This window comes from Chrysochloris asiatica, unplaced genomic scaffold (genome assembly GCF_000296735.1).
Source record: "Chrysochloris asiatica unplaced genomic scaffold, ChrAsi1.0 scaffold00078, whole genome shotgun sequence".
Classification (NCBI taxonomy): Eukaryota; Metazoa; Chordata; class Mammalia; order Afrosoricida; family Chrysochloridae; genus Chrysochloris; species Chrysochloris asiatica.
Genome location: NW_006408596.1, coordinates 1,309,443 through 1,337,105, shown reverse-complemented (window position 1 = coordinate 1,337,105; position 27,663 = coordinate 1,309,443). Strand labels below are relative to the sequence as shown.

The window sequence follows — 27,663 nt, the reverse complement described above, 5'->3', positions numbered from 1 at the left end:
CAGGCATGCAGCTGGCCTTGCCTTGTGCTGTCATAGCTTCCAACCATGTGGCTCCGAACTCCTGAAGAGCAGGGTCTGTGCTGGGGATAGAAGAAGGTGGGATCCATCCCCATCTCTGGTCACCATGGGAATGTGGGGAAAAAGAAGGAATCATGCCTTCCCCTTTGTCTATGTAAATTTGCTCTGCCAGGCCACTGTCTGTTGCCAAAGCTGCTCACAAGATGGTCGTGCCATGTCTGGCCAGCTGTTCTCCAATCAGTCTCCTGTCTCTTGCTGTCCCTGCTTAGCTTCCTCCCAGGTAGCACTCAGTCCACTTATCTAACCTTTCCTCTTAAGTTCAGGGTTCCAGAATTTTCTTCTGTGTCTATTTCATTTGGTCTCTCATATCTTTGTTGTAGAGGGTCCCTGTAGTGCATCTGCCTAGTCCGCCATCTTGCTGGAAGTCCTGTTATTTGTTTTTAATGGAAATAATTTAAAAATCCTTTCACTGTCTTTAATTTTGCGCTGGGCATTTGTTAATGTGGGTGGAGTCAGTTATTAAAAAATGAAGCCATTGGAAGGGCCCAGGGCCAGGTTTCTCATCAGGAAATGCTTGGTCCTGAGACTCCAGAATCTGTAAATCTGTGTCATTGTCATTGAAATCACTAAAGACAGTGTAATGATGGTGAACATGGTGATGCCCCGCTCAGACTGGCACCTTCTCATTTTCTAGTGGAATCTTAGTGTGCACCGATGTGATGGCCCGCGGGATCGATATTCCCGAAGTAAACTGGGTTCTGCAGTACGACCCTCCCAGCAATGCAAGGTACGGCTGAGGACTTGTCCCCTGCTCTGTTCGGAATCTAGCCGAGGGAAGGGGCTTATTTCAAGTAGTGAAAATAGACAAGTGGGTGAGTAATCTTTGGTACCTATATATTGATCCATCTGCAGTGGTTAAAGGTGTTTTCAAATACTTAAAAAGGTTTTTAAGTTCTTGAAGGCTTGCATATGGTAGAATACTTAAATGAAAAAGTAATGTAGAACATCAAATATGAAAGTTTCAATGACTATTCTCAAAAGTAGGTGTATATCCTTAATATACGCTCCCAAACTAGCAATATGCCTGTAAACGCAAACCCTCATGATGATGACTTCCAGGTGGCGGGCTTTCGGGATTTTCAGTATTGTCCTTTTTATTTTTTCTTTTTAAATTGATTTCTTGTTCGGGTGGAAACTTACAGAGCAGACTAGTTTTCCATTGGACAGTTGGTCCATTTGTGGTTTTAAGGGTCTCCCCTGGCCCCTCAGTACAATAGTACTCTTCCCTCTCCTTCCCTGTTCCCGGTGCCCTCTCCTAGATCTCCTGCCTCCTGAGCTTTCTCCCTGGGAAGATAGTGCCCTGTTTGTGTGCTGGACTGTTGTAGGGACTACTTTCCTCCCTGCTGCCCTTTTTCACTCCTCAGGCCTCTTATTTGGCCTCAGCTTATTTATTATTATATACTTTGCCTTTCTTTCCCTGTTTGCTAAAAGAAGCATGCCCTACTTGTTAATCAGCTACATAGGTGTACAGATTAAAGTTCACATGAAACCTTTCTTAGAGAATCATACATTACTACCTGCTCTTCTAAGGCTACTGAGGGGGCTGTGTTGGGATTGAGCTGCGGGGAGTCAGTTGTCCCTTTCAGCCATCATCACACGGGACCCACCGGCTGTCCATGTTTTGCCTCTGACCACAGCGCCTTCGTGCACCGCTGCGGCCGCACTGCCCGCATTGGCCATGGTGGCAGTGCGCTGGTGTTCCTGCTCCCCATGGAGGAGTCCTACATCAACTTCCTTGCAATTAACCAAAAGGTGAGCTGATGTCTCCCCAGGACCATAGAGTGCCCTGGAATCCTAGAGTTCCCAGGGAACGGGGTAGCGGAGGCAGTTCATTTCCAGAAAACCTGGGGTGGGAAGCCAGTTCCCCTGGGCCAGGCCAGCAATGCCCATGCTCGACCGGCTAGGTCTGACGCTCTTAAGTACGTGCTTGGGCCCATGGGCCAGGTGTGACTTTAAAATGGCCTTGAACAAATTTTTCATAACTTGTTTTTATATTATGCTTCCAAGTCAAAGATTTATGTATAGTCTTTTTTGTCACTAGTGAACCGGGCTCTCCATCTTTGACTTTGAATAAGAAAATACAAACTCGAAGAGTCATCATGATGGTGGTCGAGGGCACGGCTCTACATACATGTTGAACATAGCAGTTTTGCTTCATGAATTTCAGCAGAACACAGTAGCTTTGTGTTATTGTTGTTGGTCAAAGTCTTAAGAATTTTATTGAATCTTATAAGTGTTGGCTGGATTTATTTCCACCTCTTCCATTAAATTGCAAGTTCTTTGAGGAATTGAATTTTGTTAATGTTTGGGGAAAAAAATAATGTATGGACCAGGTGAAAACCCGGGGTTGGATCTGAGCTTCAGGCTTTACACTTTGAGATGGAAAGAATGGTTTTGCTTTTGGTTTCATGGGTGAGCTAGTATTGGGTGGGGGATGAGTCCAGCCCAGGAAAGTGAGCTTGTGGGCTTCGTGTAGTGCCCCCTGCAGGAGATGAGACTTCAAAAGAACACAGTGGATCTCCTCCCAAAGCTGAAGGCCCTGGGCCTGGCTGACAGAGCTATGTTTGAAAAGGGAATGAAAGCGTTTGTGTCGTTCATCCAAGCTTACGCAAAGCATGAGTGTAACCTTATCTTCAGGCTAAAAGGTGAGTTGGATTTCTTTCATGTACTGTGTCCACCTGAAATGTCTGATTCCATTCCCACTCATGACAGACAGAACTGCCCCACAGGGTTTCCAGAGCTGTCACCAGTACTAAAGGAGAGTGCCGTATCTGTCTCCCATGGAAAGCAGTGTGGGTTTGAATCAGTAACATTTCAGTTAACGGCCCGGTGTGTAACTTATTGTACCACCAAGGTTCCTTGTTGTTGTTTGTTAGATGCCACTGAGTTGGTTCTGACTCGTTGTTTGGTGCCATTGAGTCAGTACCAACTCATAGTGACCCTATGCAGAACAGAACGGAACACTGCCAAGTCCTGTGCCAACCTCACAATCATTATATTTGAGCCCATTGCTGCTGCCACTGAGCCAATCCATCTCATTGGGGGTCTTCCTCTTTTTTTCCAACTGTCCACTTTATCAAGCATGATCTCCTTCTCCAAGGACTGGGCCATCCTGACTTCCAGGGTGTACTCTGGCTATACTTCTTCCAACACAGATCAGTTTGTTCTTTTGGCAGTCCATGGTACTTTTAATATTTTCCTCCAACACTACAGCTCAGATGCATCAATTTTTCTACAGTCTGGTTCACTGTCCAGCTTTCACATGCATATGAGGTTACTGAAAATACCATGGCTTGAGTCAGGTGCACCTTAGTCCTCAAACTGACATCTTTGCTTTTCAACCCTTTAAAGAGCTCTTGTGCAGCAGATTTGCCCAATGCAATACAGTGTTTGATTTTTGGTCTACTTGTTAAACGCCTAATATATGTATATCATTATACATGATGTATCATACATAATATCAGTATTAAAAGGCTGAAAGTTATTTTTCCATTAAAAATATTAGGCATGAATTTCATGTTATGTGAATTTCACCTCGATTTTTAAGACTATTACACATGTTTCAGGGTTAATGCTTTTCCAAACACTTCAAAGGAATTCTTTCCAGACTTTATGGAGATAAGAGTAAATTGGCCACTGAATGCTAACTGTTCCTGTTTACTGTGTTAGTTTTTTTTATCAGAATTGAAATAAATCCATTAAATCTTTTATTAGGAAAACTACTGTGAGGAGCCTTCCATTGTATCATTTTTTATCATTATAGGAGGGGACTACTTCAGGAAGTTCATGGAAAAGGCTAATTTTTTGGAAGGCTCCTATTTTGGATGTGCTAACTCTGATGTTTTGGTTTAATTAGATCTTGATTTTGCTAGTCTTGCTCGAGGTTTTGCCCTGCTGAAGATGCCCAAGATGCCAGAGCTCAGAGGGAAGCACTTTCCTGAGTTTGTGCCTGTGGACATTAACACAGATACGATCCCATTTAAAGATAAAATCAGAGAAAAGCAGAGGCAGAAGCTATTGGAGCGAAAACAACAAGAGAGAACCGAAAATGAAGGGAGAAGAAAGTTCATAAAAAATAAAGCTTGGTCCAAGCAGAAAGCCAAAAAAGAAAAGAAGAAAAAAATGAATGAAAAAAGGAAAAGGCAAGAGGTAACATTTGCGATTTTCCTTTTAAATGTGGAATTCTGAACAATTTTTGTTATGAATTGATATAGAATGTTTTTAGGAATTAGGAGTTGTGGGGCTTTCACCTTGCCTACTAGGGTGGGGAACTTGCTGTCTTTGTGGCAGGCTAATTGGGAGCAGGAGCTGTGGTAGCGCAGCGGGTTAAGTGCTCAAGGTTTGTGGTTTGAACCCACCATTGCTCTGTCAGAGAAAGCTATGGCTGGTTGCTTCCCTGAAGGGGTACTGCCTCTGGGATGCTCTCAGGTGTGGGGATCGTTGTAGTCAATCGAACACCTCCTGGTAACAGGCTGCCAGTCCCAGCGGAACTCAGAATCTGTTGGTTTCTGTGCACCTAGGGTTCCGATGTTGAAGATGAGGACATGGAGGAGCTGCTTCATGATACTAGACTCTTGAAAAAGTTCAAAAAGGGCAAAATCACTGAAGAAGAATTTGAGAAGGGCTTGTTGACTGGTGGCAAAAGGACAAGCAAGCTAGATTTGGGGGCCTTGGATTTGGAAGGTGACTCCTGATCCCATAGCGTCCTGTGTTAATGCAGGAGAATAGGGACAGCATGCAGGGGACGTGGGGACCAAAGAAGGTGTGTAGTTGACGCCACCTGGAAGGCCAAACTGCAGCAGAACCCCCCGAGGACTACCATGTCTCCTCCTGAAAGGTGTTCATTTTGGGACAAGAGGCACTTTGTACTTGGGCATGTTTGTTACAGGACATGCTGGTCTTAGAGCCCGCTCACAGGAGGGGGTGGAAGACTACTGGAGCGTAAATAACAGACGCCAGTATTTATTTTAATGGCCTCCTAAAATTAAAAGAGCTCATTTTTCTGTAGCTATTTTTTTTTTTAAACCTATTTTTACAATATAAAAATACTAAAATTCACTCGATCGTAGCCCTTCTTTTATTCCTTAGTCTGTTCAGACCCCTGACCTTTGTGGAGTTTTTAACCCAGAGCTTCGTTTCGCTCTCTCAGCACGGAGCCCCTCGGAGAGGGTGCTGTGTGATGACTGTGTTTCTGAGGGTAGACCTGAGACTGCTTTATTGGAGAGTATTTACAAAATTGAGTTAACCAGTTACTGTCTTTGGGGTGACTGGCTGCGTGGTGCTCTCACCAAGATGGACGGCCAGCATGGAGCACAGACCCAGCAACGTATCAAAAGTTTTCTTAGACTTTATTGGAAAAGATGCTGAATTTACTCCCAAGTACAATTTTTAAAAGGACCCAAACATATTTAAAGGATTTTCGTGTCTTATCACAGACACATAACTTCACTTCATGAATTCTCCAGGAGGTGTCCCTGGAAATGGGGGGTCTCATACCTATCTGCTTTCCTCATCCTCCTGGTACCACGTCCCCTTGTTTTAACTTGATCTTGTGGAGGTGATGGCAGCCCTGGCTTGCACCCATCTCCAGGAGCCTGATATCTGTTCGGCATGTGTTTGATTTTTTACAAGGCACCACACGTGCCGTGTTCCGGCAGCTGGTAGGCATGTCGTGAAGAGGTGTGGGGATTCTGTGCCATTAGGCCTCACGTCATCAGTGCAGGGGAAGATGAAGGGAGCACCCTCTTTTGTCAAGTATTCCGTACTAATTTGTATTTCTGGAAGCTGAACGAATGAAGTCTCTGGAAACAAGTAAAATATCAGCTGGGTCTCTGGAGAAGCACGAGAGCTCTTGAGCTGGGATTGAAGTAGGCGTGCAGCTCTCCATTACACAGCTCCGTCTTGGCCTGGCTCCTGCAGGCGTCAGGAAGCTTGTCACCCTGCCCTGGTTACAGACACGAGACGGTGACAGGAAGGCTTCTGTGGTCACAGATAGAGCTTGATGAGTTCGTCACTGACAGCGGAGGGCGTCAGGACACCCAGGTCTGTGAACAGCAGTGTGATTAAGGATGGGGAGGTGTAGTCCACCCATGGGTGCTCCTCCTTGAGGTCTCGCCCAGTCCGCAGCGTATCCGCCTTGTACTGAGAAAGAGGAAAGTGGACACTAGTCACTCTGAATGTTCAGGACTTGCTGGTGAGATGGTGGCCTGAGCAGTTAGTGTGCCACGGCAGGAAAGTAGGGGAGAGTCCTGGGCAGCATGGCCTGAGGACAGCCGGGCACTGCTGGGGTCAGGGCTTGCTGGCCAGAGGCTTGAGTGGGAGGAACACCCACAACACGTGGCCCCTCGCTAGTGCTCCAGACCATCTGCACCCGCTCGAGGAGCACTGTTCTGGGTGCTAGGCACGTGCATTTGGCCCGATTCTTGCGAGTCCTCATCACCTTGCTGGGTACAATTAACCTACTTTACAGATATGGACACGGAAGTTCAAAGACTTGCCCAAAACCACGTGGAAGAAAGTGGTCAAGATGGGAAGTGAACCCAGTTTGGGCTGAAGCTTGGACTCTTAACGACCAGCTTTCTGTGCCTCCTCTCAGCACATGTATTGGCTGAATAAGTGAAGGAAAGACCAGGTGGTGGAGGAAAAAGCAACAGAGAAATCACTTAGTGGCCCACTGTTAGCACGGCAACTTTTCAAAAGGTCCCATTCCAACTCAAATTCCCCTTCAAATATGTCAAAGTCTTGCCTTAAACTTATCTGGAACGTCTTGCTGGTTTAGCGGGAAGAGCCGAACAAACTTGAAACTTTCTGCAACCACATAAAAAGGCTTGTTTTGTGCTTTGGCGCACACAGCCATCTGGTTGGTTCCAATCTGGGGGGGCGGGGTAGAGAAACAGAGAAGGATAAGTCCCGTACATCTGAAGGGAAAGTAACAGCGCGTGGGAAGGGACATGGTGTATGCGCAAGTCTGCCTTTGTAATTAATTAAGAGGACGGATGAAGTTTCCAAGCCAGGCAACGGACAGAGAAAGCGCAGTAAAACATCCCATGCAGGCCCAACATGCCCGGTTACAGTAATGAATCCAACTCCCAATGGAAGCCATTATGACTATACACAGATGAGCATTCTCTTAATTTATGGAAATTTGGAGCTGATCTCTTCATTTTCAGAGATTCTGAGTAGACATAAATGCACACTCTCTTAATTTAAATAGGCGGAGCTCTAAAGTAAAGCAGAAGAAAATTTAACCAAAATCAATGTGCTCCAGCAAAAATTGCAGAGAATCTAGGCTCCTACCTTGTTAATAATTCCTCCGTTTTCAACAACTCCTTCAGCACCAACAATGACAAGATCTACTTTTTCCATGATATAGCTAAGGAAGTGAGAAAAGACCAAAATTATGTTCATGTTTTCTTGGCTCTTGTGAGTAGCGCCATCATCTGCCAAGATTCATGTTCCATTGTCATTGAGGTGAATTCCTCCCACAACGACCTTGGAACCTTACAGTAAGTCACAGTTGACACTACTGCACACACGCATGTCTGTGTAACTGATGCAAGTTTCTCAAAACAATACACCCACTCTTCACCCATCAGCCTGGTTCCGCTCCAGAGACCATGTCACGATGATGCTAAAATGGAGGCCGACTCCATCACTGTATAACCCCAAACCATGGACAGTGGTGGCCCACACCCCACTATAGCCAGGGTTAGTCTCACATCACACCTTGGTGTTCATTACTGCCAGATGTGTGTCGATTATACACAAAACGGTCAGCAGATTTTTTTTACCTGCTAATGAGTAGGTGTATTTATCTTTGCTTCCTGTGATGAGTTCTATGTAACTTGTTACAAACAACTCAAAAATGTACAATCCTGCTGTGATTAGAAGTTACGAGTGCTGTGCAATTTAGGAGTCCTCAGGAACCCGGATGTGGCACCGTAGGAGCAGCGCTGGAATTGTAACCACATGGTCGGCACTTCAAACCCACTAGCTGCTCTTGGAAACCCTAGGTAGGGTCACTGTTGGGTTGGAACTGACTCGATGGCACTTAACAGTAGGGACAAGGAAACTGACTTGTGTAACAAGACCATTAGGTGGCTCAGACTCAGACTGTGCACTTGGGAACACTTGTGTAACTTCCTTAACCATCTGTGTCGTGTTTTCTTGCTGAGAGATGGACATGTCTTCTCTTGTGAACTTGGCTCAGGAGAGACAGTCTGGGTGAATAAATGACCCCTGTGTGCCACTGTGGTTGACCTGTGTTTGAGGATACACACAGTCCCACCCTAACTTGACCTTGGCATCTTGCTCACAATAGTGACATACCTTTTTATACATACTATGTCCACAACTGCCCTCCACCCCAAAGACTGCAGCCCTGTGTGCTGGATAGCATTATCAAGCTAATAAGTTTGTTACCTTAATGCAATGGCTATTTAACAGATGGGATGCAACCAGAGCAGTTTATGAATGGGACTCAAACCTTCCATCTGCTAACCCTGCTACAAGCTAACCCTGGGGAAAGGTTAACATGGCAAGGAAAGACTGATGCTTACCCAACAGCAGCATCCAGAACCACAGTGACAGGGACGTTGAGGTGGCAGAGCGCTTTGGCCATTTTCTTACTGAAGATGACATGGTGAGAGCATTAGAGTCATAGAAAGTCCCACAGTGATGGTGATCACTTAATTGGACAGTAATAAATCATGTTAGGTTGAAACCCAGTTAATGTTGATGGGTTAAGGGACAAATCCTAAGACTTGGGACGAAGGAAGTAAGAATCAGGAAAACTCTTCTAGCTGCTCTTGGGGGCTCCAGGGAAGAAATACACATTCAGGATAAAGGAGATGGTTTTGCTTTTATTCTGGGTAGATGGAGATGTGAGTTACCTAACCCTGATTAAAACAATCACTCTCGTTCTCTGATTTAACTACAGGCAGACCTTAGAGATACTGTGTGTTGGGTTCCAGACTACTGTACATAGAGCGAGTATCTCAATAAAGCAAGTCACATGATCTTTTTAGTTTCCTGGTGTGTAAGTTACAAAAAAGTGTACGTATAAGACTATAGTATAGTCTGAAGTGTGCAACATCATGAAACAGAAGTTTGAACTATGGTAGGAATGAGCACAATGGGACACGGAGACATGAAGCAAGCACACCCCATTGGAGAAACGGTGTCCACAGACTTATTGTCCATCAGAAAACTGTCGGACACCCCATTGGAGAAATGGTGTCCACAGACTTATTGTCCATCAGAAAACTGTCGGATCTGTGAGGCACAACAATGTGAGTCATAACAAGACCAGGTCTGACTGGACAGGTCCTGACAGTGATGTTCCTCGCGGGGCTGAAAGGGCCCAGAGACAATGCTGACTGCCTAGCACGGGGCCACTTTCTTGCTTCTTTTGTGATGGGCCCTAATCCTCAGTTTGCTCTGGGAAATGACCGCTGGGCATGTACCTGGATAGAGAGAGATACTTGCCCGGACACATCCGGCTGTGACTCTGTAATGTACACACTGAAGCGCTTCTTGGCAGCCACTGCTGCTTCCAGGACTCTGAGAACCACCCGGGAGTAAGCATGAGTTAATATCCTCTGTGGACAGAGAAAGCTATGTCAGACAGAATGGCCTACTCATGCCGCCTCACTGTCTGCCACGATAGTGCCTACTCCTGCGAGCCCAGAGCTTCCCCTCGTGCTTCCTGTATACATCAGCAAGCACTGGGAGGGAGTCCTGAGACAGTGCCAAGTCTCGAGGCCACATACAGGGGTCAAGGCAGGGACAGAAGTGGACCCCAAGTGGTGTTCTCATGAGACCCAGGAGCCTTCACTTCTGAAGGCTCCATTCCATTCCTTCAGGCTGTTTTCCCAATTTCTAAGGCTCAGGGTGCAGCTAGGGCTGACAGGCATCAGGCAAATCACGAGAATAAATGAAGACAGTGGGCAAGGCCAGCGGCAATGTCCTCTTGCTGCCAGATCACCTGCTTTTTCCAGAGAAGCTGGGAATTCAGCGTTGAAATATTGGGAACTCATTTTCTAAGTCGAGAGCTTCATCGATGCTACAGGTACTTTACAGGGGACCCACAAAAGCTCACCTTCTCTGGGAGGATGAGATTTAAAAAATAAACCATGGACTGCCTGAATAACAAACAGATGCACCAGAGAGCTCCTCAGAAGAGAGGCTGGTGTGACTTTGTCTCGTACTTTGGATGAGAGGGACCAATCCCTGCAGAAGGACATCATGCTTGGTAGAGGGTGAGCAATACAGAGGAAGCCCCTCAGTGAGAAGAGGTGACCCAGTGGTTACAACAGTGGGTTCAAGAACCAACAACAGCACTTAACAACAACGAAATTAAAAATCTTAACACTGGGCTAAATCTAACAATATTGTGGGCCATAGATACTCGGCAAACAGCTGGTGCCTGGCCTCCGTTGTAAGGAACAGAGCGGAGGAGAGTAACACTAATGCCAGATGGATGGGAGCAAGTTCTCTAGCTCCTCTTGGCCTCACTTGAGAGCTTGTTAGAACCACAGGCTCCCAGGCCTGAATCAGACCCTGCATTAAAGATGCCATCTACACATTAAAGCATGAGCATCTTGCTAAACCAGTTGCTGGGAAGTCACTTGAGTCATGGCGCCCCTAGGGGGATCAGAGCAGAACTGTGTTCCACAATGAGTTTTTGGAAGTGGATAACCACCAGGCCCTTTTCCCGGGGTGCCTCTGGACGGTTTTGAATCCCCAACCTTTCAGACAGCAGCCAACGCACTGCCCAGGGCTCTAGCTCTGCTCTCAGTCCAGCCTAAGTTGATGCTGATGTAGGGCGTGTGCACATGGAGCTCCCTAATGCCAACAAGCCGGAACAACGGCGGGCGAGGCTTCAGGGAGGGCAGGCCTCACCTGAGCTCACGTGGACACAAACAGCTTTGTTTGCAACTGGCTTTTGTACAAGTTCCACTCACATCACCAACATCACTGACTCACTACTGTACATCAAAGCCTGGGAAAGAGAGAATAAAACAGGCCTGGATTTAAGAGTCAGCTGCAGGTCACTAATTTGAGCTCTGCAGAGGCGTAGGCGGCAAGCAGGATGTCTACCAGTGGGAGGGACACAATAAAGGGGTTCTGGGTTCTAGGCTGTGATACTGACTCTCCTTTCAGCTCTGGCCTGCCCTCACACAACATCAATGCTGGCAGCTGTGTGTCTCTGCAGTCACATCTGAGATGAAGTTATAAAGCAAGCTTCAACCCCATGCTAACTGCACCAGTCTGAACCAAGGCAAGAGCTGTGCTGGGATGATTTCCATTAGATTAATTTAGTCCAGTAAGTATGCATAATAATCAAGATATAGCTTCAGTAAACGCCTCGCTAGGTCAGGATACAGCTTCGGTAAGCGCCTCACTAGGTCAAGAGCCCACTTTGCTGGCTCAGCATCCCTCTCAGCTTGTTTACAGTGACCGATACCTGCCGCCCAGTCGATGCTGACTCACAGTGACCCTAAAGGACAGCAGAACTGCCCTGTCCTGTTTCTGAGGCTGTCATCTTCATGGTGTTGTAGGGTCAGCACTGGACTGTGAACCACAAGGTCTGTGGTTCAAAACCACAGTTGCTCCTTGGAAACCCTATACAAGGTCGCAATGGGTTGGAACCAACTCGACGGCACTTTACAGCAACAATAATGATAGAAGAAGACTGTCACTGGTCCCATGGAGTGGCTGGTGGGTCTGAACCATCCGAGTGCTTAACCACTGTGTCACCAGGCTCCTACCATCTATATTTACAGAGTGCTCATATGTGCCAGGCAGGCTCTGTGTCTTCTACACACACTATCCCACTTAATCCTCACAACAACCCTACATACAAGCCAGGTCCAGTTATTACCCTCACTTAACCTCTGTAAAAACGGCCGCACCCAGGTTCAGCAGCTTGTCCAAGGCTGCGCAGCAATGAATGGCAGAGGCAGGATTTGACCCCCAACATTTTGGTTCCAGAGCCCTGGCTTCCAGTTCCACCCCACACGACCGACATGTATCAACTTACTGCCCCGTCTTTAATGAAAGTGTGGCACAGGTCTGCAATTTTATTTCTTGACAGCGATATTCTCCGGAGGAAAAGCTCTCCCCTCTCAATCATGATCTTTTTACATTTGGAGTAATCCTAGGGAGAAGAGAGCAAAGTGAGGGGAGGCGGAGGGAGGAGGCGAAGCTGAGCATCTCTGTGCGCAGACAGGGAAGAGGCAGGGTGGTGCTTACAGAATACTCCAAGGAGGTCAGGCTGATGAAGCGCAGGAAGAGCTCCCCACCGGAGGACACTGCCACGGAGGAGTCGACGCCGCACAGCGTTTCTATGGCGCTGGTGAGATTGGCTCTCAGGCCCTGGATTGTCTCCCCTGGAGTGAGCACATGGGGAACGGCAGAGTCATTTGGGCCCCACGGTCCCTGCAGGGGACTAAGATTCAGTAGTCCCTTGTGTAACTATTGAGTGGGTGTGCATGTGAAGTCAGGACTGTCCTAATGGTGGGGACACCTCAGCAAACAAGAAATACTGGTCCCTGCTCGCTGGTGGGACTGTACACAAACACATAAAAAGCTTGTGAATTACAGATTGAATGGGGACAGAAAGAAAGTTGCATGAGAGTGGTAGAGCTCCTTAAGGCAGGGTGGTCTTCTGGGGGGCAGTGGTGGTGTTTAAACTGAGACTAGACTAAGGACAGATCCAGCCCCATAAGGATCTAGTGGGGAAAGGTTCTAGGCTTAGACTAGACCAAGGCAAAGTCCCAGTGATGGGAACAAACTCAGCATGAGAAACAAAGAGAGGCCAGCAGAGTTCAGGGAGGGACAGCAGGGAAAGGAGTGGCGAGCAGAGACACAGAACTGCACGGCGGTGTAGGTGAGGCTGTAAGGACAAGCACAAGACATTGGAGGCTGTCTTACAGATTTATCTCCAGTCAGTCCTCTTGAGAGCTTTTTTAAAAAATTACTTTCCTTACACAATGCCATACTATACTTAAATGCTGGTGGCACTGTGGGGTAATGCACTGGACTTCAAGGTTGGTGTGAAACACAAGGTTGGCGGTTCAAGTTCAACAGCCACTCATACAGGGTCGCTATGAATTGTAAACGAATCAAAGTCACTTAACAACAAACAATAGCATAGCTAAGTGCTGACATTTAGGATGTTCAAATTAATAGATCACAATGACATTAATGCCAGAATCTATTCCAGGAGATTCTCTCTAGCAGCTGCAGAGAGTCAGGCACAGGGTAAATGTTCCATAAACACTTTATGGCTGAACTAGTGCAAGATTATCAACTTCAAGGTTACCTTGATATAACAGAGTTCTATCATGGGGTGGCGCTGGACAATCAGCACTGGACTGCTAACTGAAAGGCTGCTCCTTGGAAATCCTATCCAGGGTCTCTCGGAGTTGAAACTGACTTAATAGCACTTAGCACAACTCTGATGGAAGGGAAGTTTACTAATAAATGGGGTTCTTTTGCCAGTAAGTTTGTTAATGGGGGAGTAAGAATTCAGAAAAGGCAGGTGAGACTATGGCTGACGAATGTGATCCGTGTCACTGAAGGGCATGTGGGGAAACTGTACAATCAGTCTATGTTCTGCTGTGGACATTCTCAGCAACAACTACCCAAACAAATTCACATTAATAAAAGAATTGGAAATAAAATGGCTAATACTCTAAGTTAAACAAAGGCAGGGAGGGCACTTTGTTGATAAAAGAGTTTCTACGAGTTAAAAGGAAAGCTTAAATGAAGGCAGATGGTGAGTTTGGCGCTGTAAGAACTGAGACAGGCACGCACATGTCTCACTTTCAATGCTTCTAACAGTTATCAGAAGCCATTCCTAAGGTACCACGTGTGCGGATGCTTGCCCCCTACCTTTATCTCTCTTCAAGAACTCCAGCAACGTCCGGATGGCAGCCACTGCTGAAGCCATGTCAGGATCGCCTTTCATCTGGGACTTAAAGTATTCAATTAACTCTGGGAAGAGAGAAAAAAGTGACGGATCAAACTTGTTTAGCTGGAGATAAGGCCAGAGAGTTATTCATTAATTAATGTTAACCTGAAGAAAAAAGGACCCTGCTGGTACAGTGGTTTAACACTCAAATGCTAACTAAAAGGTTGGTGGTTCAAACCCATCCAGCAGATAGATCCAGGGAGAGAGCTGGTGATCTGCTCCTGATGGCCTAGAAAACTCTGTGGGGCAGTTCTAATCTGTGCCATGGGGTCACGTGAGTTGAAATTGACTCTACCCAGCAATAACAGACTTCAGAAACAAAGTCACGTGAGAAATACTTTCTTTTAGTGGCTTTGGTTATACGCAAACTTCGAGGGCGCAATCAACGTTCATGCAAACAGACATGCTATCACTCTCCTGTCTGCAGGCTTTCTTCCTCTCTCATTTTGAAAGGTTATCCATGGCCTGTGGGATAAAATTCAAGCTCTGCTAAAAGACAGTGAAAATTCGCTCTCCCTCCTATCCTCTATTTCAAGTCCTAGAAGACTGTGAGCCAACCATCATTACTACTGTCTTCTACATCCTTACAGGGTGAATGCAGGCTAGTTCAAGCATATTCACATACTGGCAGTTCCCCTGCTACCAATGACCAATTTACCTAGAACCTCTAGTTAAGAACCAACTCTGGGAAAGCCTACTATAAAAATCCGAGGTACACACAATGGTTTGTAATAACAATCAGATGCTATTTTGCAATGTGCATCAAACATTATTATTACCGTGTAATTATGTTAAAGATGTTTCAGTGTATGGAAGTGTGTGGTGTTTTTTTTTAAATGCATACTTAAGTACATGCTAGCGTAGTGGTTACGAATCGGGCTGCGAACCTAAAGGCCAGCAGTTCGAAACTACCAACCACTCCGCGGGAGAAAGATGAGGCGTTCTGCTCCCGTAAAGATTTACAGCCTCGGAAACCCTGTACAGGGTCACTATGAGTCGGAACCGACTCGAAGGCACTTAACAACAACATATACTAAGACAAATGCCTGAGTAACTGACGCTAGATACAAACCATACTTAATTTTTCTGACTTTGCTACACACTTGAATGGCACTCTACCGCAGTCCAGGGGTTGCCTGTATTACACATATGTATGTAGGGTTCCAACAAAATTATTTTTTTCCATGAAAGGGAGTATATACATTTAGCTTGCCGCTTGGTTTCCAGTTTATAAACTACCATCAAAACCGTCTTAGTGGAGTATGTCAGTTACGCCTTGCTCTTCAGATTGTAACAGATGCAATAGGTCAGAGTCTTGTTGCTATTTCACACGTGAAAAAAGTTAGCGTTCGAGGGCCTGCACACTTCGTCTAAAGTCTTTCTGTTTTGTTGGCTGGACATGGGAAGGGACGTGGAGAAGGGGCGTCTGGGGACGCTCAGCGCGATGTAGTATGTACTGCAGAAAGCACCTTCTTCTTTAAAGAGCCCAGTGCGGGCGTGCGAGATGGGGAATCCCGCCCCGTTTTAGGCCCAGCACCCCCGTCCCTCCCCGCTTCACTTTACCCTTATTGTCCATCGTGCGCTTCGGACAGCGAAGTCCGAGACGACGTAAAAATCCCGCTCAGCCTCGATGGTTCCCGCGAGTGTGCCGGGTCCAAGCCAAAGAGTCTGACAGCGCGCGGCGCCGCTCTGATACTGCTTCCGGTGCGCCGGAGACGTGACCACGACTACGGCGCGCGTCTTTGGCGAAACAATTACGTCACTGGGCGGCGCCGGAAGTCGAAGCCTGCGGGTTCCGGAGCTTAGATAAGTTACTGCTGACGCAGCGCGGAGAGGTTGGGATCATCATGGTCTCGGACGGTGAGAGAGGAGCAAGATGACTGTACTAGACCAGGACCGGCCAAATGGAATGCAGCTTTTGGGCTGGGTGGGACGTGTATTTGGTTTCTAGAGGAATAGCGGATGCATTCATTTATTCCTTCACTCAGTAAATATGGAGCGCCTACTATGTGCGACTTCTGGTGTGGCGCTGTAGGATCAGCCTTGAACTGCGAACCACAAGGTCGGCAGTTAAGACCCACCAGCTGCTCTTCAGAAACCTTATACAGGGTCGCTGTGAGTCGAAACTGACTCGACGGCTCTTCATAACAACAGTGTGCTAAGCATTATGTTATGTGTTGGGAAGACAGCAGAGAACACGATTGTTGTTGCATTCCAGTGGTCGAGACAGGCAGTAAGCAAGTAGATAGACGTAATTTCAAGGAATGGCAAGAGCCAAGAAGATAGTTGGATGATGTGGTAGGCAGTGCCTAACCGGTGAACGAGCAAAAACTACTTTACATAGTTCAGGGAAGACCGTGATGTTTCAAACTACTCTTAAGCATTTGCTGAAGGCTTGCATTCCAAGTGCAAAGACCCTGGGCTGGCCAAGTCGGGTATAACAAGATGGGCAGGCATTTACTTATACATTAAACTGTCAGCCTGATGACTTAGGATGGCTGGAGCAAAGTGAACTGAAGATAGTGTTAGAGGATGAGACCAGATAGCTTCCAGGGCCAGATCAAGCAGGACCTTGTAGCTTGAGCTAAAGCTACTGGGTGCAGACCCCAGCAAAGGAAAGTTATGAACTGATTGACATATTTGAAAGATCACTCTGCCTGCAGTGTAGAAAATGTGGGTGCCAGAGTAGAAACCAGGAGACCCATTCTGAAGTTTGTAAAAATTGTCGGTCCTTCCTGGATCTGTTTTAATGCAAGACACATCCCTAGAGGTGAACCACCCCAGCTTTGTTATCTTAGTTATAGCTGAGAAGGTGGTGACCCAAAGCAAGAAACTCACAATCATTTTAGATGGGCTGAAACACACAACTCCGCACAGGCAATGTGCTGTCTTTTTCTCAGGCTGTCCAGTATAATGGTCCTTAGAATTGTGAGGTGGAACCTGGTGAGGAACAAGGCTAATGACATGGGTGGAACAGACTGGGCATGTAGGAGAGACAATTTTTAACTGCTGTTTCTGTGCTGGGCACTTTATTGTATGAATTATATTATTATTTCATTTATCCCTGGAGTAGCAAAAATAATTCTTTACGGACTTCACAGTCCAGTGGGCAGGATTTGGGAGAGAATGGAAACACAACTAACTGTAATCTGAGGTGGTGTCATTAAATGCCCTCCAGTTTGTTCCAACTCACAGCGACCCTGTAAAGGGTTTCTAAGGAGTGGCTAGTGAGCTTGAACCGCCAACCTTGTGGTTCAAACCAACCTTGCAGTCCAGCGCATTAACCCACAGCACCGCCCAGGACTCCTATAACATGAGGTAGTGAGTGCTAAACATCAATAGAAGAGGGTTCTTTGGGCTGCTGGTGATCAGAGACATTAAGTAGGTTAATGAAAAATCACAGTCGAAAGTCAAGCAGATTGTGGGCTTTGTTTGCCAGTTGCGAGCAGGCCATGTGACTGAGCAACTTCCTTTTTAAAAAAAAAAAAAATGAAAATACGATATTTCATATAATCTGAGACAACATGGACTACAAACTGTTATTATTTTATGTACCAGTAGAGACAAAGCTGCACCCGTAAAGATCTGCAGCTTGGGAAACCCTATACAAAGTCGCTAGGAGTCGGAATTGACTCCGTGGCAGTGACTGAGTTCAGAGAAAACACGTTAGGAGCCCTGGTGGCGCTGTAGGATAAGTGCCGGACTGCTAACCACAACGTTGGTGGTTCACACCTACTAGTCACTTCATGAGAGAAAGATGAGGCTGTCTGCTCCGGTAGCCTCAGAAGCCCTGTGCAGGGTCCTTGTGAATTACGCCTTGGAAGCCCTATGCAGGGTCCTTGTGAATTGGAATCCATTTGATGGCAGTGGGTTTATTTATTTGTTTATTTTTTTAAAGAGAGAAATCATGCTACCAATTTTTAAAGTATGCCATCCAGAGTTACAAGTAAAAAAAAGGTGATGGGGGATATCTTATCAAAGATAATAATTACATGTCCCTTGTTGGGTTGGTATTAAGGATAAAATGGAATTTGTTGTTAAGTACTGTGGAGTCAGTTCCGACTCATAGTGACCCTGCACAGGGTTTTTGATGCTGCACATCTTTACAGGAGCAGAAAGCCTTATCTTTGTCCTGCGGAACAGCTGGTAGTTTCAAACTGCTGACCTTGACGTTAGCAACCTGATTCGTAACCGCTACGCTACCAGATATGCCAATGCCTGATGCAGAGAAGGCTGGCATTCCTTCTTCCCTGACAAGAGGCACCCAGGACTTCCTGCTGGAAGACCTGGAAGGCTTTTGGAAGAACAGGGAAGTATTGCTTTGGGTCCTTGGATTTGTCAGACATGTTCTCCTATGATACAAGGAAGAACACAGTGGCATGGAGGAGGAAGAGGGAGAAAGCACATTGGTACAGAAAGGAGGCACGTGCTTGCTGAGGACCCATTAAGCTTTAAAATTTTCAAAGAACGTTAACCTCATGATTGTAGGCTGGTAACCATATGGAATCACTTACTGGTACTTGCTCTGATTTAACGTACTAATGGAGAATGTCAGCGTTGATTCACTGTCCTGAGACTAACACCTTTTTGTTACTGTGATTTTCAGAAGATGAATTGAATCTTCTTGTCATCGTAGTTGATGCCAACCCAATTTGGTGGGGAAAGCAAGCATTAAGAGAATCTCAGGTAAGACTGCGTTAGGAAGCTGCTCTATGGCTGGCTGGCTGTGTGCCCTGGTGCCGGTGCCGACTTGTAGCGACCCTATACAGGGTTTCCAAGGCTGTAAATTTATACGGGAGCATAACGCCTCATCTTTCTCCCGTGGAACAGCTGGTAGTTTCCAACTGCTGACCTTGCGGTTCACAGCCTGATTTGTAACCACTACGCTAATGAAGGATATATTTATGTTGTTTTAAAACACAACAACAGCCGGTTTATTAAAATGCAATTTACAGACCATAGAATTCACACACTGTGCCTGTGTGCAGTCAGTCTCTGCTTCCTTCTCAAGTTGTGGCAGCCACTGAGCTGCTTCTTGCTGCACTATTGGCTTTTCTGAGCATTTTATATATCGAGTCCATATAATACTGGTTGTTGTTGTTGTTGGTGTGTGCCGTAGAGTCGGTTGCAACTCACAGCGACTCTGTATAGGGTTTCCAAATCTATAAATCTGGGGTGGTTGGGGGTGGTGGTGGTGGTGTGCCGTGGAGTCGCTTCCGACTCATAGCAACCCTGCATAGAGTTTCTGAGGTTGTAAATCTTTACTGGAGCAGAGAGCCTCATCTTTCTCCCATGGAACGGCTGATAGTTTTAAACTACTGTTCCTGAGGTTAGCAGTCTGATTCATAACCACTACACTACTGTGCGTGCTAGTAATTTTGGAGGAGGGGCATTTCTGCGCCCGTTTTTAACTGTGTGTCTTAAACTTTTCAAAGCGTGACCTTGTTATTTGGATAGATAACTCATTTTTCTTATGTTTTCCCACAGTTCACTCTATCAAAATGCATAGATGCTGTGATGGTGTTGGGAAACTCCCATTTATTCATGAATCGTTCCAACAAACTAGCTGTGATTGCAAGTCACATTCAGGAAAGGTATGGCTGCGGGTCCTCCCCTGCCTACTGAATGCTTCACGTTTTCAAGTGTTGGTGCCAGCTGGCACCGTATGTACTCTGCTGCTAGAAGATTCTGTGGCAGTGAGTGTAGTTGCGGCCTCAGAAGTCGGTACATATGCAGCGTTGGTAGGTGTGGATAGTGAATGGGATCCTGGTGGTGCTGGGGGTGAGATCTTGTCTGCTTACCGAAAGACTGACCATTGGAACTACTCGAGGCTCTGCAGAAGAAGAGATGTGGCCGTCTGCCCCAAGAGTCCCATGCCACTGAGGTGATCCAACACACAGTGACCCTACACGGCAGAGAAGAACTGCTCCCCAGGGTTTCTGAGGCTGTAAATCTTTCTGTGGCGGAGCTCGTAGAATTTAGCTCCCAACCTTCTGGTAGCTGCTGACTGTTTAACCACCGGAGAGCTTCTTGATGATAAAGACTTTAGGAGTATTTTTTTTTTTTTCCTTGATGAGTATTTTTGATCGTGTTTGCTTGTTGCATCACGTGTGCATGTAGAATCGACTTCTTAGTAAGCTCCAGCTCTTGTACGTCTCAGTGAAATGCCACTTTGCAATAGCAGTGAGTCTTGCATCGCAACATGTTTCATAGGAGGTTAGTGGACCGTTCTCCAGGTTCCCTGGTCCTTACAGTTACTTCCTGTGGTAGGATGAATGAGTCCGTGGACCACCAGATCCCTCATCACCCCTATGTTTTGTGTTTTTCTCCTTTTTATTGTGAATTGAGTGAAGATTCACAGAGCAGTGTGGTTTTCCATTCAACAATTCTTATGTGTTTTGTTTCTTCTCACTGATTGCAGTTTCCACAATGTAAAGTACTCATGCCGCTTCCTCCCTGTACTTTCTGTTAACAATCCGCCTTTTCCCTAAAGCTTTTGAACGTTGTCTCTGGGGAAATATTGCCCTCCCCTCCGCCCCTTTTTTTTTTAATGCTTTATTGTGAATTATGTGATAGTTTATGTGGGAGAACTTTAGTTTTACATTCATCCTATCATATATCATTGCATTGCCATGGTTACAATCCCCTCCATGCATCATCAACCAACCAAAGGGTATACCCTGCAAGCCTGCCCCCTGGTTGTCAGCACACAGCCCCTCTCCCTCTCTGGGTCTAGAATCCCCAGCTGCTCCATCTCTCCACGTCATCGTAAATGTTGCCCTTTTGACCTCAGACGGTTGCTTCTTCTAAGGTGTGTGGTTCTCCCCCTGCTGTTGCTCCCCTTAAACAAACACCTATCTGGGGTTTGACTGAAAATTCAGCCTTGGAAGTGAGTTCGTTTCCAGACCTGAAGGGTAACCCAGGGCTTCAGTCTTCTGGTTTTCACTGTCCTCTACCCAAGCAAGAAGCCTGACCACCTTGTGCACATTAATGAACCCCTGGACTGCCAGACCCATCACCACCCATATGTTCCATCAGCATTGAGTGAAAAGATGACCCCATCATGTTAGCATATCGGTGGAACTTCTAACAAAACTTTCAGTTTTTTATAATCATCAAAAGTGTCCTCTAGAAAGATGAGTGATGAAAATTGAAGATGCATGGAAACAGTGGGTCCAGTGGATGAATGCACCCCGCCAACATCAGCATCCGTGAACCTAAGAATAGCTAGAAGTTTCTGCTACCAACTGCTCTGAGAGGATAAAGTTCCAATGAGTTAGGAGAAGAGGAGGAATGGAAACAGGGCACACAGGGAGGAAGTGGGATGAGTGATGTTAACTTGTAGGGATTGCAGGCAATGAGATGAAACAAGAGGTGTGTGAATTGTCGAATGTAAACTGAGAACCACAAGAGTCATAAAGCACATGAGCTTTCTCAGGGGTCCTCGGACCATGTTTTATGACTATTAGGGTAGATACCATACACCTCGAAGAGTAAGCTAGAAGTGAGTTCGACTTTGGCACGAGTCCCTTCTGACTGTCTTGAGACAGTAGACTGGACGGCACAGCTGGAAGCTCCCCAAACAGCTGGAAGCACCCCAACATTCTGTTGTGGTGGACTCAGGTTCGCCAGTTTGCCTATTTTGTGTACTTAGGAAAACTAACTTTTTATCATATCTTGGACATCCAGAATTGGTTTTTTTTTTTTTTTCCCCTAATTAATTTTATTTTGCTGTTGGATGAGGGCAACGTGTCCAGGTGTAACTAGGTGTTTTTTTTTTTTTTTTTTTTCCGTTTCAGTCGATTCTTATATCCCGGTAAGAATGGCAGACTGGGAGACTTCTTTGGAGAGCCCGGAAATCCTTCTTCTGAATTGAATCCCTCAGGAAGTAAAGATGGAAAATATGAGCTGTTAACAGCAGCAAATGAAGTTATTGCTGAAGAGATTAAAGACCTAATGACCAAGAGTAACAGCTTTTTCCTTTCTTTCTTTCCCATGTTGCTTTTTTTCAAAAGGAGTTGAATTTGAATGCCCTTAAAGGTTTACATCAAAGATTTGAGGTTCTTGATATTATCTACTCAGACATTGTCTTAGTTATGTAGGACTGCTTTGACAGAAATACCACAAGTGTTGTGTGTGCTTTTAGTAACTAGAGATGGATTTTCTCCTAGTTTAGGAATCAGGGCACTGAGTCCAGGGAAAGGCTTTCTCTATTTAGGCTCTGAGGGTGGCACATTGTCTCTCTAGCTTCTGTTTCCTTGTTCCTTGGAGGTCTCTGTGAGGCATGACATCTGTCTTACCTATATCTGCTGGCTGAATCTCCTTTTAGATCTTGTAAGAGATTAATTCAAAATTTACCCTACGCTAAACCTGCCTCAGTAACGTAACAAAGACAACACATTCCTAACTAAGGTGATAATCACAGGCACAGAGGTTCAGATTGACACACGTATTTTTTTGAGACACAATTCAATCTACAGCAAATACTCTTACTCTTTTATAAAACCATCTTTTTGAAGTCTACATTATTTGCCGAACCCCTCTGGCATTTGACATTGTTGGCCAACATTTCCTTCTTGGAACACATGCTGTCTTCTCAGGACATCTATTGACCACCTTCTCTTCTTTTCTGGACCATTCCTTCTTAGTTTCCATTTGTTGTTTTTCCTTGGTCTTCTCTCCAAAAATGTTTTTACTGTACACATTATGTTCTTCTTTTCTTCCTCTGAATGTCTTCACCCTCTGTTGTCTTTCATGATTGTTCATATATGAACACTTGCCAATCCATGCCTCTGAGCCTGCCTTCTGTCTAGCTGCAAATATCTCCACTTTGGGCCCCCACAGGCTCTTTAAAATTCACATGCCCCAAGCTAGTTTCCAGGGTCCTGGTGTGGTGCTGTGGGTTAATGTGCTGGACTGCAGAGTTGTTTTGAACTGCAAGGTTGGTGGTTCAAGCTTCCTGACCGCTCCTAGGAAGCCATATACAGGGTCGCTATGGGTCAGAACCGACTCAAAAACATTTAACAATAACAACAACAAAAGTTTCATTATCTTCTTATCTTAGCCTCATCACCATTTCCAGTCCTTGTCTTTCATCCTTGCTGTTAACAACAGAGCAACCCTGTGTAGGGTTTCTGAAGAGTGGCTGGTGAGCTTGAACCGCCGACGTTACTGCCCAGCTCATTAACCTGCAGCGTCTACACCAGAATTTCTGGGTCTCTCATCCTCACCCACCTAGTTGTCTGAATCCTGAGCTTTCTGCTTTTTGACTCCTTTCTCCTCACACCCCACATCTAATCAGCTATGGACAGCCTCCCAATTCCACCTCTGAAACATCTCCAGAATCAGCTCCTCTCACCTGTCATCTGGTGGAGGTGGCTGTGTGCCAAGGAGTCAGTTCCAACTCATAGCGAACATGCATAGGGTTTCCGAGGCTATAAATCTTTATGGGAGCAGAAAGCCTCATCTTTCTCCCACGGAATGGCTGGTAGTTTTGAACTGCCGACCTTGAGGTTAGCAGCCTGACTTGTAAGCACTGCGCTATCAGAGCTCCTTCATCTGTCATCTAGACCTGGGCTTTCTCAGCCTCGGCACGATTGACATTTTGAGCAGGATGATTCTTTGTTGTGGGGGCTTGTTCTGTGCATTGTAGGATGCTGAGTAGCATCCGTGGTCTCTGCCTGCTAGATACCAGTGTACCCATCCTAGTTGTGACAATCAATATGTCTCCAAACACTGCCTGATGTCCTCCGGGGGCCAGAATGTCCCTGGCTGAAAAATTATGGTTCTAGATAATTCAGCACCTTCTAACTGGTCTTCTGAGTCCTGTACCCCAACACAACTTCCAAGGTTACTCTTCTATAGAGCATCATGTGTGTAAGGTTCAGCCATGTTGGAGCATCATTCCCCTCTATGGCAGAGTGAGAATCCGTTGTCTGGATGGACCACATTTCATGTGTCTGTTGATGGAGGCCTGGGTGGTTCTACCTTTCGGCTGTTGTGAATAGTGCTGCTTTGAACAGTGGTGTACCAGTCTCTGTTTGAATCTCTGCTTTCTATTCACTGTGTTTTAAAAATGAGTTTGGATATGTCACTGTTTAATTTCATTCACGGAGAAGAATGCTTTGGTTAGAAAATGATTTCAGATCAAGAAAGTACTTTAACATTTCCTGTTTAATGTTTTATTATTTGCAGGTGACATAAAGGGTCAGCATACGGAGTCTCTACTGGCAGGATCCCTTGCCAAAGCCCTCTGCTGTATCCTTACTGCCTTCATCATCCTGATGTCATTTTCTGTAATGAACGACATGTTGCTACTGAGTCTGTTTCAGCTCACAGCAGACCCATAGGAGAGAATAGAACTGACCCACAGAGGTTCTGAGGCTGTAAAGCTTTGGAAGCGGCAGCCTCCCCTTTGTCCCGAGGATCAGCTGGTGGGGGGTGAAACACCAACCTTTCTGTCAGTACCCACCAGGCTGTTCCTTCTCTAGTAAGCAGATCTTAGCTTGTCCTATTTCTTAGGACCCTGTGTGTTCACGTGGCTGGGAGACCTGAGTACTCTAAAGTGATACAGAAACTGAATTGATCCTGCCTTTGAAATGTTACAAGAGGAACTGAAAGCTCTGGAAATGGGGAGCATTAGAGAACAAGTTCCCCTAGTCTCCTTCCCAGCATGCATGCCACTGTTTCTTACTTTGATATGTTGGTTGGGTTTTTCTTTTTGTCCCGTCTTCCTTGTATTAGGGACAGTATTTGATTTTAAAAGCCTTTTACTGACCCGGAAACTTAATAAGCAAGTAGCTGCTTCTCCAAGGTGACTGGGTCTTTTGCATTTAGCAAAGGGTTAGGGGCAGCTTGCTCAGCATTTCAGATGTCTGCCCATTTGAACGTGTTCTCCCAGTCTTATATTATTTACTTATCTGTAACTTATCTTTGATGGTGTTGGGCGATTCTTTTGTCTTGATTGAAAGTATGTGGGTACCTTTGTTGTATTCCAAGTTATTTTCTGATTGACTTAGTGATTTATGGGTGAGTCTTGTATTCAAATCTAGGATCTTGTGGCTAATCACAGAACAGCCACATGGTGATCATTTTAATCTGTGGGGTATCCAAGGTCATGTTTGATGGCATTACAAACCCCAATGGAGTGCAGAGGGTTAGTGTTAGAAATCCTTGATGACTCTTGCTTGAGTGTTTATCATGGTAAAGGGGACACTGGCTTTAGGTGGAAAGTGCATTAATTAAAATTTGATGTCATTTTCCTGTTTATTATAAATGTTTATGAAATAGATTTTCTTTTTTATTCCTTAATGCTAGTAAAATAAGACATTCACAGGATGAACAAGGAAGTTAAAGGTAAGTGTCTATGTTTTCCTATGAGAGCAGCAGTCTTACTTAATTTAGTACTCTAAGGATTGCTTTTGTTGTTAGTGCCATGGAGTCGGATCCGACTCACAGTGATCCTTTATAGCATTTCTGAGGAGCGGCTGGTGAGCTTGAACCCCTGACTTTGCGGTTCAAAGAGACCTTGCAGTCCAGTGCATTAACCCACAGTGCCACATAAGAATTGTGAACTGTTTACAAATCGGCTTAAAAGTATGTCAGAAGACTTTGTGAAATTGTAATCTTTTCTGTTTCTCTTTCTAGATAACCAGGAAATGAAGTCAAGGATACTGGTAAGATTTTAAAAATCAATGCTGTCATTTACTGCTGGTGTGTTGCCATGTGCTGTGGAGTCGGTTCTAACCAAGTGATCCTGTATAGAGTCAAAGAGGAGCTGGTGAGTTTGAACTGCCGACCTTGCAGTCAGCAATCTAGTGCTTATCCTACAGTGCCACACCAGGGCTCTCACAAGCTCTATAGCCAATTAGAAAACTTAATGGGAAATACAACTCCTCTTACAATCAGAGCAATGAATATTAAATGTCTGGAAGTAATTTAACACATAATGTATAAAATGCACATGAAGAAAAACTTCAAAATTTTGAGAAACATGAAAGAACGAAATAAATGGAGGTGCATTTCACTCATTTCACGATAAAAACTTTAAAAATAAATAAATAAATGGAGGTGCAAGCTTTGCCCTTGCATGCCAATTTTCCGAAAATTAAACGGTTAAGTCAAGTGACGTTTCAGAATATCTGTTTTTGTTTTTTCCCCCTGATAGAGTGAGTGGTGGAAACTTAAAAGAGAAATTCAAAAGTTGAAAGTTAGATCCACTTGGAAGGCTGAATCTCTGAGAATAGCCAAGACCTGTGTGAAGGAGACTAGTAGGGAGGAAAGCAAATTCTAAAGCAGTCGGCTGTAGTAACAGTGTAGTGCTGGGATCCACTGCCATCGAGTCGATTCTGACTCTGATCCTATACAGAGTTTCCACGATTGTAAATCTTTAAGGGAACAGAAAGTCTCATCTTTCTCCTATGGAACGGTTTGTGGGATTGAACCACCGACGTGGTCAGAAGTCCAGTGCTTATCCTATGGTGCTGCCAGGTCCCCGCAGTACAGACAAATAGAAGATGGGAAAAACTGGAACTAACGCCACGTCTCTGTGGGAATTTGACTTTTGATATAAGCACACGTTTCAAATTAGTCAGGATCCCTGGTGGCACAGTGAGTGAAGCATGGGGCTGCTGACTGAAAGGTCAGCAGTTCAAACCTACCAGCTCCCTCTGTGGGAGAAAGACTGAGGCAGTCTGTTTCCATAGAGATTCATGGCCTTGGAAATCAAGCGGAGCAGTTCTGCTCTACCCTCTGGGCTTGCTCTCAGTCAGAATCCATTGATGGCGTTTTGATGTCTTCAAATACATGGAAAGAAAATGTACATCTCAATATAATCATGGCCTAATTGGTTGGTTATTTAGGAGGAAAAAAAATTAAGCCAGTCCATATCTCGCTGATTACACTTGAATACATTCTGGGAAATGTCAAGCAGTAATTAGTTTAAAATTTCAAGTAATAACAGCGCTAGAAGAATGTATGTATTTATAATCTTGACATACGGTGAGTTGAATGTCTTGCTAAGCATGATGGGAAACTTCAAAGATTCCTTCTCCATAAAAGGAGTCCTGGTGTGGTGCAGTAGGATAAGCTCTCAGCTGCTAGATTGGTTTGAACTGCAAAGTTGGTGGTTCAAACTCACCAGCTGCTCCTTGGAAACCGTATTACTGGATCTCTATGAGTTGGACCCAACTGAACAGCACTTAATCACAACAAGCCCATAAAAAGAAAAATCCCAAACAAGAATGAAAAAGAATATGCTACAAAAATATTTTCAGCTTACCTGTGCTGTGAGATAAAGCCCTGGACCACAAGGTCGGTGGTTCAAACTCACCAGCCACTTTTTTGAAAACCCTGTACAAGGTCTCAATGAGTGGGAACCGACTCCAGTGCACTTAATAACATCACTAATCTGACAGTTAATTATGCGATCTATAAGATCTATACCAGGATTGATAGGATTAGGAGAGAACATCTTGATTGTATCTTATATGTATCTTGATTATATCAGGATTGTATCAAGATTGACATTGAAATTTAAAGAGACAGTATAGACATAAAACCAAACGGCCACCACTTGTCTGTCTGTCGTGCTGTGGTGGATTGAGTTG

At 45.2% G+C, this 27,663-nt stretch overlaps 3 protein-coding genes across 3 annotated transcripts in view; 2 read left to right on the top strand and 1 right to left on the bottom strand.

Moving 5' to 3' along the window:
- Nucleotides 1–4,781, top strand: part of DDX55 (DEAD (Asp-Glu-Ala-Asp) box polypeptide 55) — an 18,800-nt gene extending 14,019 nt beyond the window's left edge. The window contains exons 10-14 of the mRNA XM_006865368.1: nt 713–805; nt 1,716–1,830; nt 2,555–2,723; nt 3,935–4,227; nt 4,599–4,781. Coding sequence (XP_006865430.1) covers nt 713–805; nt 1,716–1,830; nt 2,555–2,723; nt 3,935–4,227; nt 4,599–4,772 — 844 coding nt within the window. The 3' untranslated portion in view covers nt 4,773–4,781. The remainder of the gene's footprint in view (nt 1–712; nt 806–1,715; nt 1,831–2,554; nt 2,724–3,934; nt 4,228–4,598) is intronic.
- Nucleotides 4,782–6,063: 1,282 nt separating this feature from the next.
- EIF2B1 (eukaryotic translation initiation factor 2B, subunit 1 alpha, 26kDa) lies at nt 6,064–15,632 on the bottom strand. Its single transcript, XM_006865367.1, has 9 exons — nt 15,620–15,632; nt 13,978–14,079; nt 12,334–12,470; nt 12,122–12,238; nt 9,561–9,677; nt 8,637–8,701; nt 7,375–7,450; nt 6,824–6,949; nt 6,064–6,219 (listed from the first exon to the last, which is right to left on the bottom strand). The coding sequence occupies exons 1-9, from the start codon at nt 15,630–15,632 to the stop codon at nt 6,064–6,066; spliced, it is 909 nt and encodes a 302-aa protein (XP_006865429.1).
- Nucleotides 15,633–15,903: 271 nt separating this feature from the next.
- The window catches only part of GTF2H3 (general transcription factor IIH, polypeptide 3, 34kDa), a 21,187-nt gene continuing 9,427 nt past the window's right edge, over nt 15,904–27,663 (top strand). The window contains 8 exon segments of the mRNA XM_006878392.1: nt 15,904–15,916; nt 18,663–18,742; nt 19,544–19,650; nt 21,856–22,022; nt 24,251–24,313; nt 25,382–25,411; nt 25,703–25,731; nt 26,176–26,215. Coding sequence (XP_006878454.1) covers nt 15,904–15,916; nt 18,663–18,742; nt 19,544–19,650; nt 21,856–22,022; nt 24,251–24,313; nt 25,382–25,411; nt 25,703–25,731; nt 26,176–26,215 — 529 coding nt within the window.